This window comes from Corylus avellana, chromosome ca7 (assembly GCF_901000735.1).
Source record: "Corylus avellana chromosome ca7, CavTom2PMs-1.0".
NCBI lineage: Eukaryota > Viridiplantae > Streptophyta > Magnoliopsida > Fagales > Betulaceae > Corylus > Corylus avellana.
The window spans coordinates 30,189,009-30,202,822 of NC_081547.1; the positions used below are offsets into that span (position 1 = coordinate 30,189,009).

The 13,814-nt window shown below is 38.7% G+C and overlaps 1 protein-coding gene across 2 annotated transcripts in view; it reads right to left on the reverse strand.

The window, feature by feature from the left end:
• Positions 1–614: 614 nt before the first annotated feature.
• The window catches only part of LOC132186062 (uncharacterized), a 30,003-nt gene continuing 16,803 nt past the window's right edge, over positions 615–13,814 (reverse strand). The window contains exons 9-15 of one of the 2 annotated variants that reach the window (XM_059599838.1): positions 12,692–12,829; positions 12,391–12,546; positions 11,992–12,231; positions 11,437–11,570; positions 10,995–11,109; positions 7,668–7,748; positions 615–1,009 (exon numbers count right to left, since the gene is read on the reverse strand). In XM_059599838.1, the coding sequence (XP_059455821.1) occupies positions 800–1,009; positions 7,668–7,748; positions 10,995–11,109; positions 11,437–11,570; positions 11,992–12,231; positions 12,391–12,546; positions 12,692–12,829 (1,074 nt within the window). In that variant the 3' untranslated portion in view covers positions 615–799. Of the gene's footprint in view, positions 1,010–7,667; positions 7,749–10,994; positions 11,329–11,436; positions 11,571–11,991; positions 12,232–12,390; positions 12,547–12,691; positions 12,830–13,814 lie in introns of those variants that run through there. The other variant, XM_059599840.1, reaches the window with a different exon arrangement.

Here is a 13,814-nt window from a genome sequence, read left to right on the forward strand (position 1 = left end):
GGTTCATCTACTTCTCTCTCTAATTATCACCCTAATGATACACCTTAAAGTGTCACTCTAGCTAATGACTCCCTCTCCAAAGTTGTCAGCTTTGGCAATACATATTTAAGTCCCAATATTGAGTGGTTGTTTGTTCTATATGCTCTGGTTTTTCTTTTTCTTTTTTATTTTTGGGTAATTATATTTTTTTCTCATCAACTACAACGCATTGTCACTTTGTCCCAATGAACTGTCAATCCTACTGCCCGACCCTATCAAACTATCATTTTGTGCCTAAAACTCAAATTCTATTAATCAAAGGCGTTAGCTCAGACGATCAACTCGTCACGTGCGTCTCACATGCCATTTGACATATGCATCGGTTGAGCATGGAAGAGTGAAAGTAATTCCCCCCAAAGGAATCTCTGACGAAGGCAGAGGTGAATTAGAAAACACGCAAGTTGGCCACTTTGTTGGCCCAAAACACGGTTTGCATGGAAAGAAAAGAGGAGGCTCTCGTTAATATCTTGTAGCCTACCTCACACAGTATTATATAGGTTTTGAAAAATATAACAATGACCACAAATACCCACAAACCCAAATACTCTTCTAACACTACTGAATTAGAGCAAAAATAACTGGAATAGATAAAAATCACAATAGATTAGATGTAACTGATCAAATGAATAATATAAATGATCAGATAAGATTTAAAGCAGTAGACTCCATAAATAGTTAATACTGTTTGAAGTGTATTATACACATGATATTGTCATCTGGAATTTTCCTCTTAAATGACACTGAAAGGATCAAACCTTTATTAAACAAACTTGTTAGTGTCTCCGCAAAGGGATTGCAGATATGGGAACATCATGTCTGATTGAGATCCATAGTAACAAGAAAAAATTTCACGAACTCGATTTATGTTCTTTGCAGCAGCACAATCTCCCATGGATAGCTGAATAGATGAGAGCTTCACAAGTTCATTTGCAATGGCAATGTGCTTAGGGCCATAGAGCTTTTCCACAATCTGCCATAGAAAAAAGCCATCAAGTTCTCATTCACATTTCATTACTTCGAAAACATATGAAGGCTGTTAGTGACAAATTGCTATATTGTATATCATATTAATGCAGTGCTTTTTGATGTAAAATGTGAAATACTAAATAATTGAACTTATTCCTAACAAAACATTAACAATAAGTTCAATTATTTAGTATTTCACATTTTACATCAGAAAACCCTGATTTCAAATAAGTATATTAAAATCAAATAGATTGACAATAAACTAAAGGAGAAAATGTACTTTACCCCCCTAAAGTATGAGGTCTTTTTCAATTTGAACCCCAATGTTTAAAAATTTGCAATGTACTCCTTAATGTTTCAAAAATTTGCAATTAACATCCTCTATTACTAATTGCCATCTAAGTAGATGGAAAAGACATCACGTGCGTCTTACGTGAGATTTTTATGCTGAGTCTCCCCATTTTTCTCGTCAACTCTTTTGTTTTTCAAACCCACCCACATGACAGCACTCTCGTGCTCCTTTTGCAGAACTTGTCACATCCATGACCTTTTTTGTGAGATAATCATTTGGAAGTCAAGAGACCAAAATTTTGTAACCATAGCTTGAGGACAAAACACGATGTGGCAGGAAAAAGTTTGTTGCTTGTCGATACATAAAACCACGCAAGATATGCAAGAAACCAAGAGCATCTCTTGGCTTGGTTCTTTGTTCATGTTTTGAAGGGTAGAATCATCACTGTCTGAGTCTTCAAACTCCCTTTAGTTTCCTCTTGATTTTAGGCTACTTAATTTGTTAGATTTGCAAGGTGCACCTCTAGAGATATTCCCAAATGAGATCACCAAGCTGTTCCATCTGAAATATCCAAGCTTGAGAGTCACAAAGATAGAAATCATTCCAAACTCAATTGGGAATCTGCAGAACCTGGAGATGTTTGATCTTACACACACATGGGTGACTGCATTGCCTGTTGAGATCTCGCGGCTTCAGAAACTTCGCCACCTATTGGTGTATCGGTATGAGATTTGCTCCTATGCACACTTCAACTCCAAATATGGTTTTAAGGCCATGGCGCCACAAATCGGACGTCTCCGATTCTTATAAAAGCTCAGTGTCATTGAGGCCGATGATCTAGGTGGCGATGATATGATGAAAGAACTTGGAAGGCTGAATCAACTATGGAGGCTTGTTATTGTAAAGCTCAGAAGAGAAAATGGGGCTGCTCTATGCTCCTCCATTAACATGCTAACAAACCTCCGCGCTTTGTTGATAATGTCAACCGAAGAGAACGAGATCATCGATCTTGAAAGCCTATCTTTCCCTCCATTTCTGCAGCGGCTATACTTGGTAGGATGTTTAGAGAAGTTACCACACCGGATATCTTCTCTCCATAGTTTGGCAAAGGTATCTTTGAAATGGAGTCAATTGAGGGTTGATCCGCTTGAGTCACTCCAAGGTCTACCAAATCTTGTACATCTTGAATTTCTGCAGGTTTAAGAGGGAGAAGATATTGCAGTTTAAGGCTCAAGGATTTCAGAGGCTAAAGGTTTTAGGCCTTGATAAGTTGGATGTACTGAAGACAGTTGCAGTAGAAATGGGAGCAATGCCCTTTCTTGAAAAGCTAATCCTGCAGCGCTATAAATCCTTGCACAGGCTGCCATCAGGTATTGAACACCTTAGCAAGCTTAAACTGGTTGAATTTTTTGACATGCCTGATGATTTGATCATGACAATACGTCCAGACATCGATGGTGGAGATAATTGGAAGGTTGCCCATGTCCCCGAAATCAACTCTACCTACTGGAGAGATGATGCTTGGGATGTCTACTCCTTAGATCAAGCGAGAGAGAGGGATCAGCTCCCACCAGGAGCCATGAACTTCCTCCAAATTGGAAATAGCATTGAAAAAGATAGCTTCCCAAAAGGAGCATGAGAGTGCTGTCGTGTGGGTGGGTTTGAAAAACAAAAGAGTTGACAACAAAAACATAAAAACAGGCGTTGGGTTTAATGAGCGGCACTGTGGTAATTTCACACAGTGGGTTGGATGTAAAATGGGGAGACTCAGCATAAAAATCTCACGTGAGACGCACGTGATGTCCTTTTCGTCTACTTAGACAGCAATTAGTAATGGACACCCTTTGGAAGTGTTAGCCTCGTTCTTTACTTTGTTGTATTCCCATAGAATGAGTAGGGAATGGGAGGATAAAATTTGGTGGGTTCCGTCTAGCAAATGGAAGTTGGATGTTAGATCTTTCTATAATATTCTAGCAAGTAAAGAGGCTAGTCCTTTTCCTTGGAAGAGTATTTGGCGCACCAAGGCATCCTCGAGAGTGGATTTTTTTACCTGGATGGTGGTGTTAGGAAAGATCCTTACTATTGATAATCATAAAAAAATGAATCTTATTGTGATCAATAGATGTTGCTTGCGCAAATCGGATGGGGAGACGATCGATCATCTTCTTCTCCACTGTGAGATCGCTCGTTCTTTATGGTATGCTATATTTAGTCAGTTTGGATTGTCATGGGTTATGCCTAGTAAGGTGGCCGGCTTGTTTGCTTGTTGGTGGTCGGGAGGGCGTTTTCGGAGTGTTGTTTTGTTGAAGATGGTTCCTCTATGCCTTGTGTGGTGTTTATGGTTAGAAAGGAATGCGAGATGCTTTGAGGATTTTGAGAGATCCTTGGAAGAACTTACGGCCTTCTTTTTCTACACCCTTTTCACTTGGATAGCAGCTTGGCTTGCCCCTTTAGTGATTAGCTATCTTGATTTTCTTGTTCTTTTCTCATTCTTTTCTCTTCTCATAGTTAGGTGTTTCTCTTGTATACTCCCGGTGTACTAGGGTTGCGCCCCTCTGCGCTTTTGATATATAAACATTATTTATCAAAAAAAAAAAAAAAATTGCATATTTTTGAAACATTTGGGGGTTACATTGTAAATTTTTAAATATTGAGGTTCAAATTGAAGAAGACCTCAAATTTCAAGGGGGTAAAGTGCATTTTCCCTTGAACCAAATTGAAATCAAATAAATTGTTTATTGTGAACTCAAGCATTACTGACCATATAAGCCTCCCTACACATCAAATCTCCTGTGTAAAACTGATAGACAATTTTGAGGGAAAGTGCAAGCAAAAATTAGGTAACAAGTAACGTAGTAATGTTGTCAATCCTATGGTTCCCGAGATAAGATGTTCATGTGCCCCAATTTCTCCTATATTATGTGAAGTAGCACTGTTAGAAAAAGTACTATTTTTTTTTTTTTTTTTGATAAGTAATGATGATATAAAAGAGCGCAAAGGGGCGCAACCCATATACACAGGAAGTATAAACAGAGAGCGCCTAGGAGGGAGAGAAATGAAAAAAAAAATCAGAGAAACTAATCACTAAAGGAGCTAACCAAGCGGCCGTCCAAGTACTATTTTATTAAAGTTTAAAAGGGTGTTACTGGTATTATTATACTCTCTATTATATATATTGGTATTATTATACTCTCTATTATATATATATATATATGAAAATAGTGAGGCCATAGTATGTTTAGAGTCTCTTTTTGGGCAAACCCTAATCTTGATATGGTACTAAAGCAAGATCTCAGAGTGCTAACAATTTTTTTTTTTCCAAGCCCTTCTTTTTTTGCCCCCCCTTTTTTGTCTTTTCTCCTATTCTTTTCTTGCCCAGTTCTACGATAGTGTTGCATTGTTGGTTTAGGCTTCACCTGATGCTCGTGGTTGGAGGTGAGTATTGTTATAACCATGACAGTAGGGATCCGTTGCCCTTGTCCTTGTAGGAATGGTTATTCTCGTTGATGGTTGTGTTGGACAGCCGATCCACATTGTGGTTGCTATGTTAGTGGCTTTACCGGGAGAACCAAATTGATTTGGGGGTATTGGTTGTTGTGTGTGGTGGTAACCCATGTCTGTAGGGGTGGCTGACAGCATTTCTAGTGATTGTAGCGGTTGACATCGAAGCATGTGTTGTGGTTGGTGGTGAGTTTAGAACTGAGGTGGTTGCTAGTGGTGAAAGCTTCAAGCTGTTGTGGTTGCTGGGAGTGTGTGAAGTCGCAAATCGATTTCTGGTGGTTGCCAATGGTGAGAGCCAGTTGACACTATCGAATCTCCGGCTGAATTGGAAAAGAATCTCCGGCTGAATTGGAAGAGAAAGCTGGTGCTTGGTTATGGGAATGACTCTAATCCAGGTTAAAGATATCTAAGGCTCAGTTGTGTTATAACTTAGGACAAGTCTCTTTTGAGTTAAAGATCGGGTCAGGCATAGTGGATCCAGCCCATCAATTGGGAATTAGATTGATCCATCAAAACTGGCCTGGATCTGTCTTCATCAGCTCAATCCCAGGCCTAAGTAGATCAACTCGAATCCGATCACATCAGTCGACCTGGATCGTAATTTCGGTTTCTTCAGTTTGATTTGGCCAATTCCCTCAAGTTCAGCCAGTACCATTTAGTTCTAGTCAGTTGCAGTGATTTTTCAGTCGATTCCACTTAGTTTTGGCCAGTTTCAGTGGTTTTCAGGCTGGTTTCATCTATTTTCGACCAGTTCAGGTGGTTTTTTTTGGCTGATTTCATCCATTTTTGGCTGGTTCAGGTTGTGTTTTGCCTGATTTAATCTATTTTCAGCCGGTTCAGTGCTGGTTAAGTCCAATTCTTGCATTTTCTGGCCAATTCAGCCTTGATTTCTTTTGAGACATTGTGATCCAGCTTTTTTTGCCCTACTCCAGCAAAAAGCATATATGGGACCATTGGGGGCATCCTATAAGGGGTTGGTCTCTACCCTTTAAGTATCTTGGTCTTCTATTGGGGGCATCCTATAAGGGGTTGGTCTCTACCCTTTAAGTATCTTGGTCTTCTATTGGGGGCATCCTATAATGCCAATCATATATATGGGACAATGTGATTGAGAAAATGGAACATAGGATTAAGTTAAAATTAATTCTGACAAGCTTAATAACGTCAGTGTAGTCATTGAGGTTCGACACCATCAATATAGCCCTATTCTACAAAGATTCGTTTTATTGTGAGTGGTATTTTTATTATTGATAATTTTTACACAAAGAAAAGGCCACATCAAGAGGCGCTTCTGGTGACTAGCTCTATGGCGGTGCCAACAAGATCAAAGATGGCACATATGGTTCCGGCGACCAACCTAACGAAAAAACGGGTAGGTCAGAAAGCACCAGAGAACAGTGAACAACTTATCAAGTCTTCAACACTGGGAGAGCTCAGAGACATCATCACTGGCACTGGAAGAGGTTGTCAACGCTGATAGAGGCTGGACACCAAGTAACGATGGCAAGGATGGGTGACAGCAGCAATGACACTAAGGTGGCGTTTGGCAACCGCAATGGAGCCCGCCTAGATACTGTTTAACATTTGGTTCTGTGCCTTCCAACACGTGACCCTTGTAAAATTACTTTTTTAGCCATTTATTTTCTTAGTTGCGGTAGTTTTGCTGTTAAATCTCCCAACGACTGAGATTATACAGAAAACAAGGAAAAAGAAAACAAAGGCTGTGATTTCATGGAACGGTTCCTTCTCTCACGCTTCTTCTCCTTCTTCCTTTCTCTCTCTAAACCCATTCTTCTTCTTCTTCCTTTCTCTTCTTGTTTTTGTTTAATCTGAGAAGTAATCAAGACAATTTCTAACCAAACTGAGTATTTTCACGGAATTTCTCTAACCTTCTTCTCCCTCTTCTCCTCAAAACCCATCTTTCTCTCTTAAACCTCTTCCTTTCTCTCTCTCTCTACCCACCTGGGTTGGTGTTCTTGCAATTCATGACGAAGAACATGTTGAATGTGGAGAAAAAACTGGACCTCAAAACTGGGTTCAATTTAAGAACAACCCAAATCTTCAAGAACACCAACCCAGGCAGTCAGTAGAGAAAAAAACCCAAGAAAATTCAAGCCATAACAAAAAAAAAAAAATCAAGCCACAAACTTCTCAAGAAAACCAACACCTTCCTTCCTCCCAAACCAAAAGAAAATAACCAATTAAACTCTCCTATTGATCGGCCTAGGCATAAAAAATAACCTAAATAAAAACAAGAAAGAGAAAGGAAGAAGAAGAATGGGTTTAGAGAGAGAAAGGAAGAAGGAGAAGCTAATGTAGTCGGAGAATGGGTTTAGAGAGAGAAAGGAAGAAGGAGAAGCTGATGCAGTCGGAGAAGAATGGGTTTAGAGAGAGAAAGGAAGAAGGAGAAGCTGATGTCGGAGAAGAATGGGTTTAGAGAGTGAAAGGAAGAAGGAGAAGCTGAGCAAACAAAAAGCGTGGGATTTAATTTCTGTGGAAAAATTGCAGAGAGAGGGGCAATATGGTGAAAAAATGACAAATGTTGAGGGAGAAAACCGGTCAATGGGTCAGACACTGAACAGTGTCTGGGCCAAGGCTTTTACGAAAAGAAGCCCAAGTGAAAACTGAAGCCAACCCAGATGTGAGCAATGACACATGCCGAGGGCCACATCATATCCAAAAGGGCCCAAACTAATTTAAGAGTTCACTAAATAATTGTTCCACTTCCCCCTGAAAGGGGTTGCCAGTAAAAGAGCTTATCAGTCCTATATCATCCTCACACACCAATTAGGGCTAATCAACATAAAATAAACCCTAAACCCTAAACATTAAGGTATGTGGACAACTTTTGAGCTAATGAATATTTTACCTCAATTGATGCTTCACAATGGTCCACTGCCAGCTTTAATTCTCCAACCAAACAAAATGCCTGAGCAAGATTGTCCTCGACCTGTAAATATCACATCATATACAGTCATTGATGCAGCCAACAAATCAAACTAACCAGTCCATAAAATCTGTGATATGATATCTTTTGTGGGTTCAGCAGCCGTTCCTTAATTCCTTATTTTGGGAACTAAAGATACAATTATGATGGTCAATAATTATTAGGTCTCGTTTGGTTTGCAAAGTGAGTATTACATTAAGAAAGGGAATAGTTATTGCTGAGAATAGATGAGAGTGAAATGAAATAGTTATTCGTAATCCTTAGTTTGGTAACAACACACATGCTCTAACTGGAATTGAATCAAAATTATTAAAAACCCTACATTATTTATTTTATTTTTCAACTCAATTAAAAAAAAAAAAATTAAAAACCTAGAAAATAAAGTGGGTGCAACCACCCCCGACGACCTGCGAGTGTGGCTAGGACCACCCCCGAAGCCCTCGAGGGACCACCATCAGACGCTCCGGGGGTGGTGCAACCACCTTTGACCTCTTCTTTATTTTTCAATTTTTATTTTTATTTTCAGACCCTAAAATTTTTATTTTTTAAGTTTGAAATAAGGGTTAATAACCTTTCTAGTACTTAGGTTTTCACTTTTTTATTTTTTCCTACCTAGGTTTCAAGTCGTATCACAGATGGTACCTGACTTATAGGTAAAGACCAATTTAATACCTTTGTTACATTCCATCAACCGAACTAATTTCGGCCACCTCACATTTTTTTTCTTTCTTTTTTTAAGTTTTGTTTTTAATTATTTTCATTAGTTCTATGATTTTTTATTTTTTATTTTTGTTAGGACACATGGCAATTTTTTGTTATAACACATGTCAGTCTGTTAGTTTGATTGACAGAATGGTGAAGGAGGTACTAAACCGGTATTTACCCATAAGTCAGGTATCATTTGTGATACGAATTAAAACCTAGGTGGGAAAAAATAAAAAAGAGAAAAGCTAGGTACTAAACAAGTTATTAACCCTTGAAATAACATGAAAAATAATATGGGTGTTTTTTTGGGAAAATGCAGTCTATTCCTTAAGGAATAACTATTCCCCTAATTTTTTAGAGGAACAAGCATTCCTCTTCGTAAGGGAATCGTTATTTCTACGAGAATAACTATTCCTATGAATAGATCCCTACCAAATAAAAGAATAGTAAACCAAACGGGACCTTAGTCTTTTGACTTGGGAACTCTAAATTGTATTTATAATCTGTCTAGAGAATGAAAGGGATTTTAAATAAGGGCCAAGATGGTAATCTCTATATACATTCGACTAAAAATATAAAGAAATTATTTATTTTTTGATAAGTAATAGAAAGCTTTTATAAAAAGTGAAAGGTGCCCCTAGGTACACTAGCAATATACAAAGGAAATCACCTAACTAGAGCGAGCAAAAAACAAAAAAATCCACAAAACACCAAAAGCCCTCAAACCCAAGACCCACATGAAGCGCTCAATGCTAAAAAAGCGAGCCTTGCCTTTCCCCTGCCTTGAGGGCGCTCCTGAATACTTGTAGTTAATAGAGCATTTTAAGTTTATAAGCTCCCTCCTACCTCTGGAGCACGCACCCTTAACCTCCTGGGAATGATCCTCTTCAATGGCTGTTAGGAGAGCCACAACCTGATCCTCGTTCCCCTCACACAAAAGCCTCACCACCGGACCACCAGCCAAAAGATTTCTGTCAACTGAAAAATATTCATTGCTGGTTTTCCTCCCTTATCAGCCTTCTAAGGCTTCATTTTCAGTTTTACAGTAAGATCTAATTGTTACAGCATCTTTTGGCTGCATCAGCATAAATTTGTAAGTTTTAGTTAGTGCTTGTTAGAATATTAATTTTTTCTGATAAGTAAAAGATGTTGATTAAAAGCACAGCGGGCACACCCCAAGCATAAAGGAAACATAAAGAAAAAACACCTGGTAAATCAAGAACGGGAAAAAGAGTAGTCAACATTTGGAAAGAACAAAGGATTTGACCTCAAAAGATCTTTGAGTGCATCCAACATAGCTTATCATCTCCTCCCCGACACACCCTAGTGGAATACAAGACATTGAAGAAAGAGGAGACTGAGTCCACATGAAGCTAATGTCCCAATGAACCACATCATTGCTAACAATTCTAAGGTCAGTCACCAGAGCATCCCTATAAGGGCAAGGCAAAATAACTCCGGAAAATATTCCATTAAAGGATGACCTCCACACCACATGCTATGCCAAAATTTGGTGCGAGAGCCTTCACCTACTTGAAAACTAGCAAAAATAGAGAAGGTATCCCATAGGGTCTAGTGATGTCGTTAGTGCACCATCCACCTGCCAAACTCCCATACCTTTTTATCCACAATCTGACGCAAAAGGCCTCTCCTAGCAAGCCTCTAGAACCACTTTCCCAATAGAAGCCTGATTGAAAGTAATCAAACGACTAATTCCCAGCCCTCCAAATTGAATAGGAGTACAAACCTTCTTCCAATTAACAAGATGGAATTTATACTCATTATCTAAACCACCCCAAAAATATGTCTACAATTTTTTTTTTTTTTTTTGACTAATTAACAACGCCAACCAAGATAGGAAAGAGGGAAAAGGCATAGGTGGCAAGATTGGAAAGCGTTCATTTAATCAATGTTACTCTACCGCCCTTAGACAAGTAAAGTAATTTCTATCCAGTATACCAAATAAATTTAGCCTTAAACAGAGCACCAATGGGAGGCCCAAATATTTCATAGGCAAAGATGAGGCCCTACAACACAATATTTGCGCCAGCCCACTCACATTTGGCACATTACCCACAGGTTTAAGTTCACTTATCTCCTATCAACTTAACATTTTGGAACGAGTGATTTAATAGAGTATGAGAGTAAATGTTTTGAGTTAGAATCTTTACTTCATATTATACCTCTCATTTAAATATTCTGTGTTGGGCCCACTAAATGAGGAAAGGTTTAGTCCTACATGTGAGAAGAGTGTTAAAATATTAATCAAATGATCAAATTCACCTGATCACATTCACCCTTTTCTCTTAGCTTATACTTTTGAGGCAACTAATGATATACAATGCTAATGTATGTCGATAGACCTATTGTGCACGTGTATAGTAGATCAAGGGAAGCTAATTTATTGGCATCCAGTGTTTGTCCACACTTATCACCAGCCAGACACTTCACCAAAACTTTTATTTGCAGTGATTAAAAATACATTACATTGCCCTCAAAAATAACAAAAAAGAAAAAGTGGAGGAGAGGGTGGCCAAAACTTACTTCTGCAATGGCCTTGTTATATGCATGCAAAGTTGATCTCAGTAGACAAAGGGATCTCAGTGCATCTATCACTGTAGTACTTGACATTTCTCTAGAAACTATTGCATCCTGCAGCCTGTCAAGAATTGATAGTCTAGTACATAAATCGAAGGGGAAACATATGTACCTTTGGGCGTAAGAGTGGGCATGCTAATATATCTAAATCCTCAAAAGTGAGTTATTTCGTAGGATTCAACTATAAAATGGATGTTAAATCATATGGCTTGGAGTACGAGGTTTCCAAAGCAATCACGGATGATTTCAGCGAGTATGGAGCCAAGATTGATTAGCATACCTTAAGCATTAGAAGTAAAAGACCAACTCTTGTTAGTGACCTAGTAGATTAAAAAGAATAGCTGAGGATGCCAATGATGAAGCTTCAACAAGATACAATGTAATATACCTTCTAATAGAAATCCAAGATTTATTAACTGCTGCCAATGAAGATTCCAGATCACAATAAGAACCACATTTCAAACAATATCCAGGATCAATATGAAGGGAGCCATTGCTTTGAACACGCTTCAACATATTGACCTGTAAAAATACCAAGTTCCAGTGAAAGGAAAGAAATGTTGGAACCTTTTTATTATAGCAACTCAAGAGTGCAGGCAACAGTCACATCAAAGGTCCACAAGTGGCATAAAATCAAATTCATGCATATACAAAATAAGACCCACTACTTCAGAATTCAACATATAACTGCATCAGTATAGATTCAAATAATTGCAATCTCATTTGCCTGCAATTTTTTCTTGTTTGTTTTCAGTGCTCATCCAAAAGTACAAAGTTGTACATGTTTAAGCCAATCCCTCCTATTCAGATTAGGATCAGATGCCTTGGCACTCAGGAGCGAGTGAATATTGTCCATCAAGAATTTTAGGATGCAGCAGCAAGACCATGATTACATTACATTTCATGGTTACCCAAAGTTTACATCATAGAAAATATAGAATACCTCCATATAAGACTTGAAGCTGCTTATCTCGGTGGCACTCTGGAAGTGCATAGTTTTCTGTTTCTCACGGTTGACCACACAGCTATCCAAGACTATACCATGACAATTTGGATGGACACAGTGATAAGCATTCAGAACAAGGTCGGAGAGATTCACTTCTGTACAAGAACTGCACTGACATCTAAATGAGTACTCATCTTCTAGAAAATTAAGGCGATCTTTACAGTCCCACTGGCCAACCTGTAAGACAAATCCATTTTTTTACTAGTTGAACAAGGTATTTTCATATTTATTGTTACATGATGTGAGAGGTTTAACCTACTATCACTACTCAATCAATAATTTTGGGGGGATCAGCAGTTCCATGCAAAGAGGTCTAATAGTCAAGAGCAGGAATACCTGTGGACCATAGGACAATTCCAGGGGACACCCTACTGCCACAAACTCTGTTGTCCGTATAAAGAGAGTACGCGAAATGAAATATGCATGGAGATTTGGCCGGCAAGAATGGTTGAACAAACTACCGGCTCTATAAATAGCTTGACCTACTCGGACCTGTAAGAGTAACAAGTACAATACAGCATGATCTAGGGGCATAATTGTCTCTCGCACATGTAAATGATAACATGAACATGAAAATTTATACTAAGCAGCAGATAGCAAATGGAGCGGGGGAAAATGACATACTATGTAGACAAACCTGCTCTATGTTACTTGTTAAAGCACCTTCAGTGGGTGAAAATTTTCTGAACTGATCTAGTAACCCATTAACATCAGCTGATTTCACTCGAACAATTGACATTGAATTCACCCTAATTTGAGATATAAGTATGACAATCTGCATAAAACAGGAGAAAATAAAACCCAATAACAGACAACAAATCTGTGGAAATATCAATGAAATGTAACAATACAAGATGATGATTACAACCTACAAATGAAGATCCTGACAGGAACTGTGGTACATACTACCTGAAACATTTATCCATGATGTAAAGTGACATTACTTTTTTTCTTTTTTTTTCTTTTTTTTTTGAATTGGGAAGTTACACATGCACCCGTTGGGAGTTGAACTTCTAGCGGGAGGGACATGCATTTCTCAAGTGAAGCGTGGGCCCATTGTTTATTATTTTTTGGAAAAATTTCACTTTAGACCCCTGAACTACCGCGCGTTTTGAGAAGACCCCCAAAACTCAAAAACTCTTATTTTACACCCTTGAACTTTCAATTTCAATCAATTTACGTTTAGGGGGCAGTTAAGGGAGTGGAAGGCTAATATTGTATGTTTGCAAGAGACAAAAATGGAGGATATTAGTAGGGAGGTGGTTTGTAGTGTGTGGGGGTGTATTCATGTGGATTGGTTGTATGTGTTCGAGAGGGGCATCAGGATGTATATTGTTAATGTGGGATAGGCGAGTGGTTGAGAAGGTAGAGGAGTGTGTGGGAGATCTGTGGTAGCTTGTACTTTCAAAAGTGTCACAGAAAATATATAATGGGCGTTTGCGGGGGTTTATGTGTCAAATAATGATGTGGAACGCAAAGACCTATGGGTTGAATTGGCTGGTCTAATATCCTTATGGGAGATGCCGTGGTGTATTTGGCCTCAAGGGGGAGGGGTTTGATAAGTAATGTTTATATATCAAAAACGCAGAGGGGCGCAACCCAAGTACACAGGAAGTATACAAGAGAAAACACCTAATTAGGAGAAGAAAAAAGAACAAGAAAATCAAGATAGCTAATCACTAAAGGGGCAAGCCATGCTGCTGTCCAAGTGAAAAGCGTGTAGAAGAAGAACGCCGTGAGGTCCTCCAAAGATCTCTCAG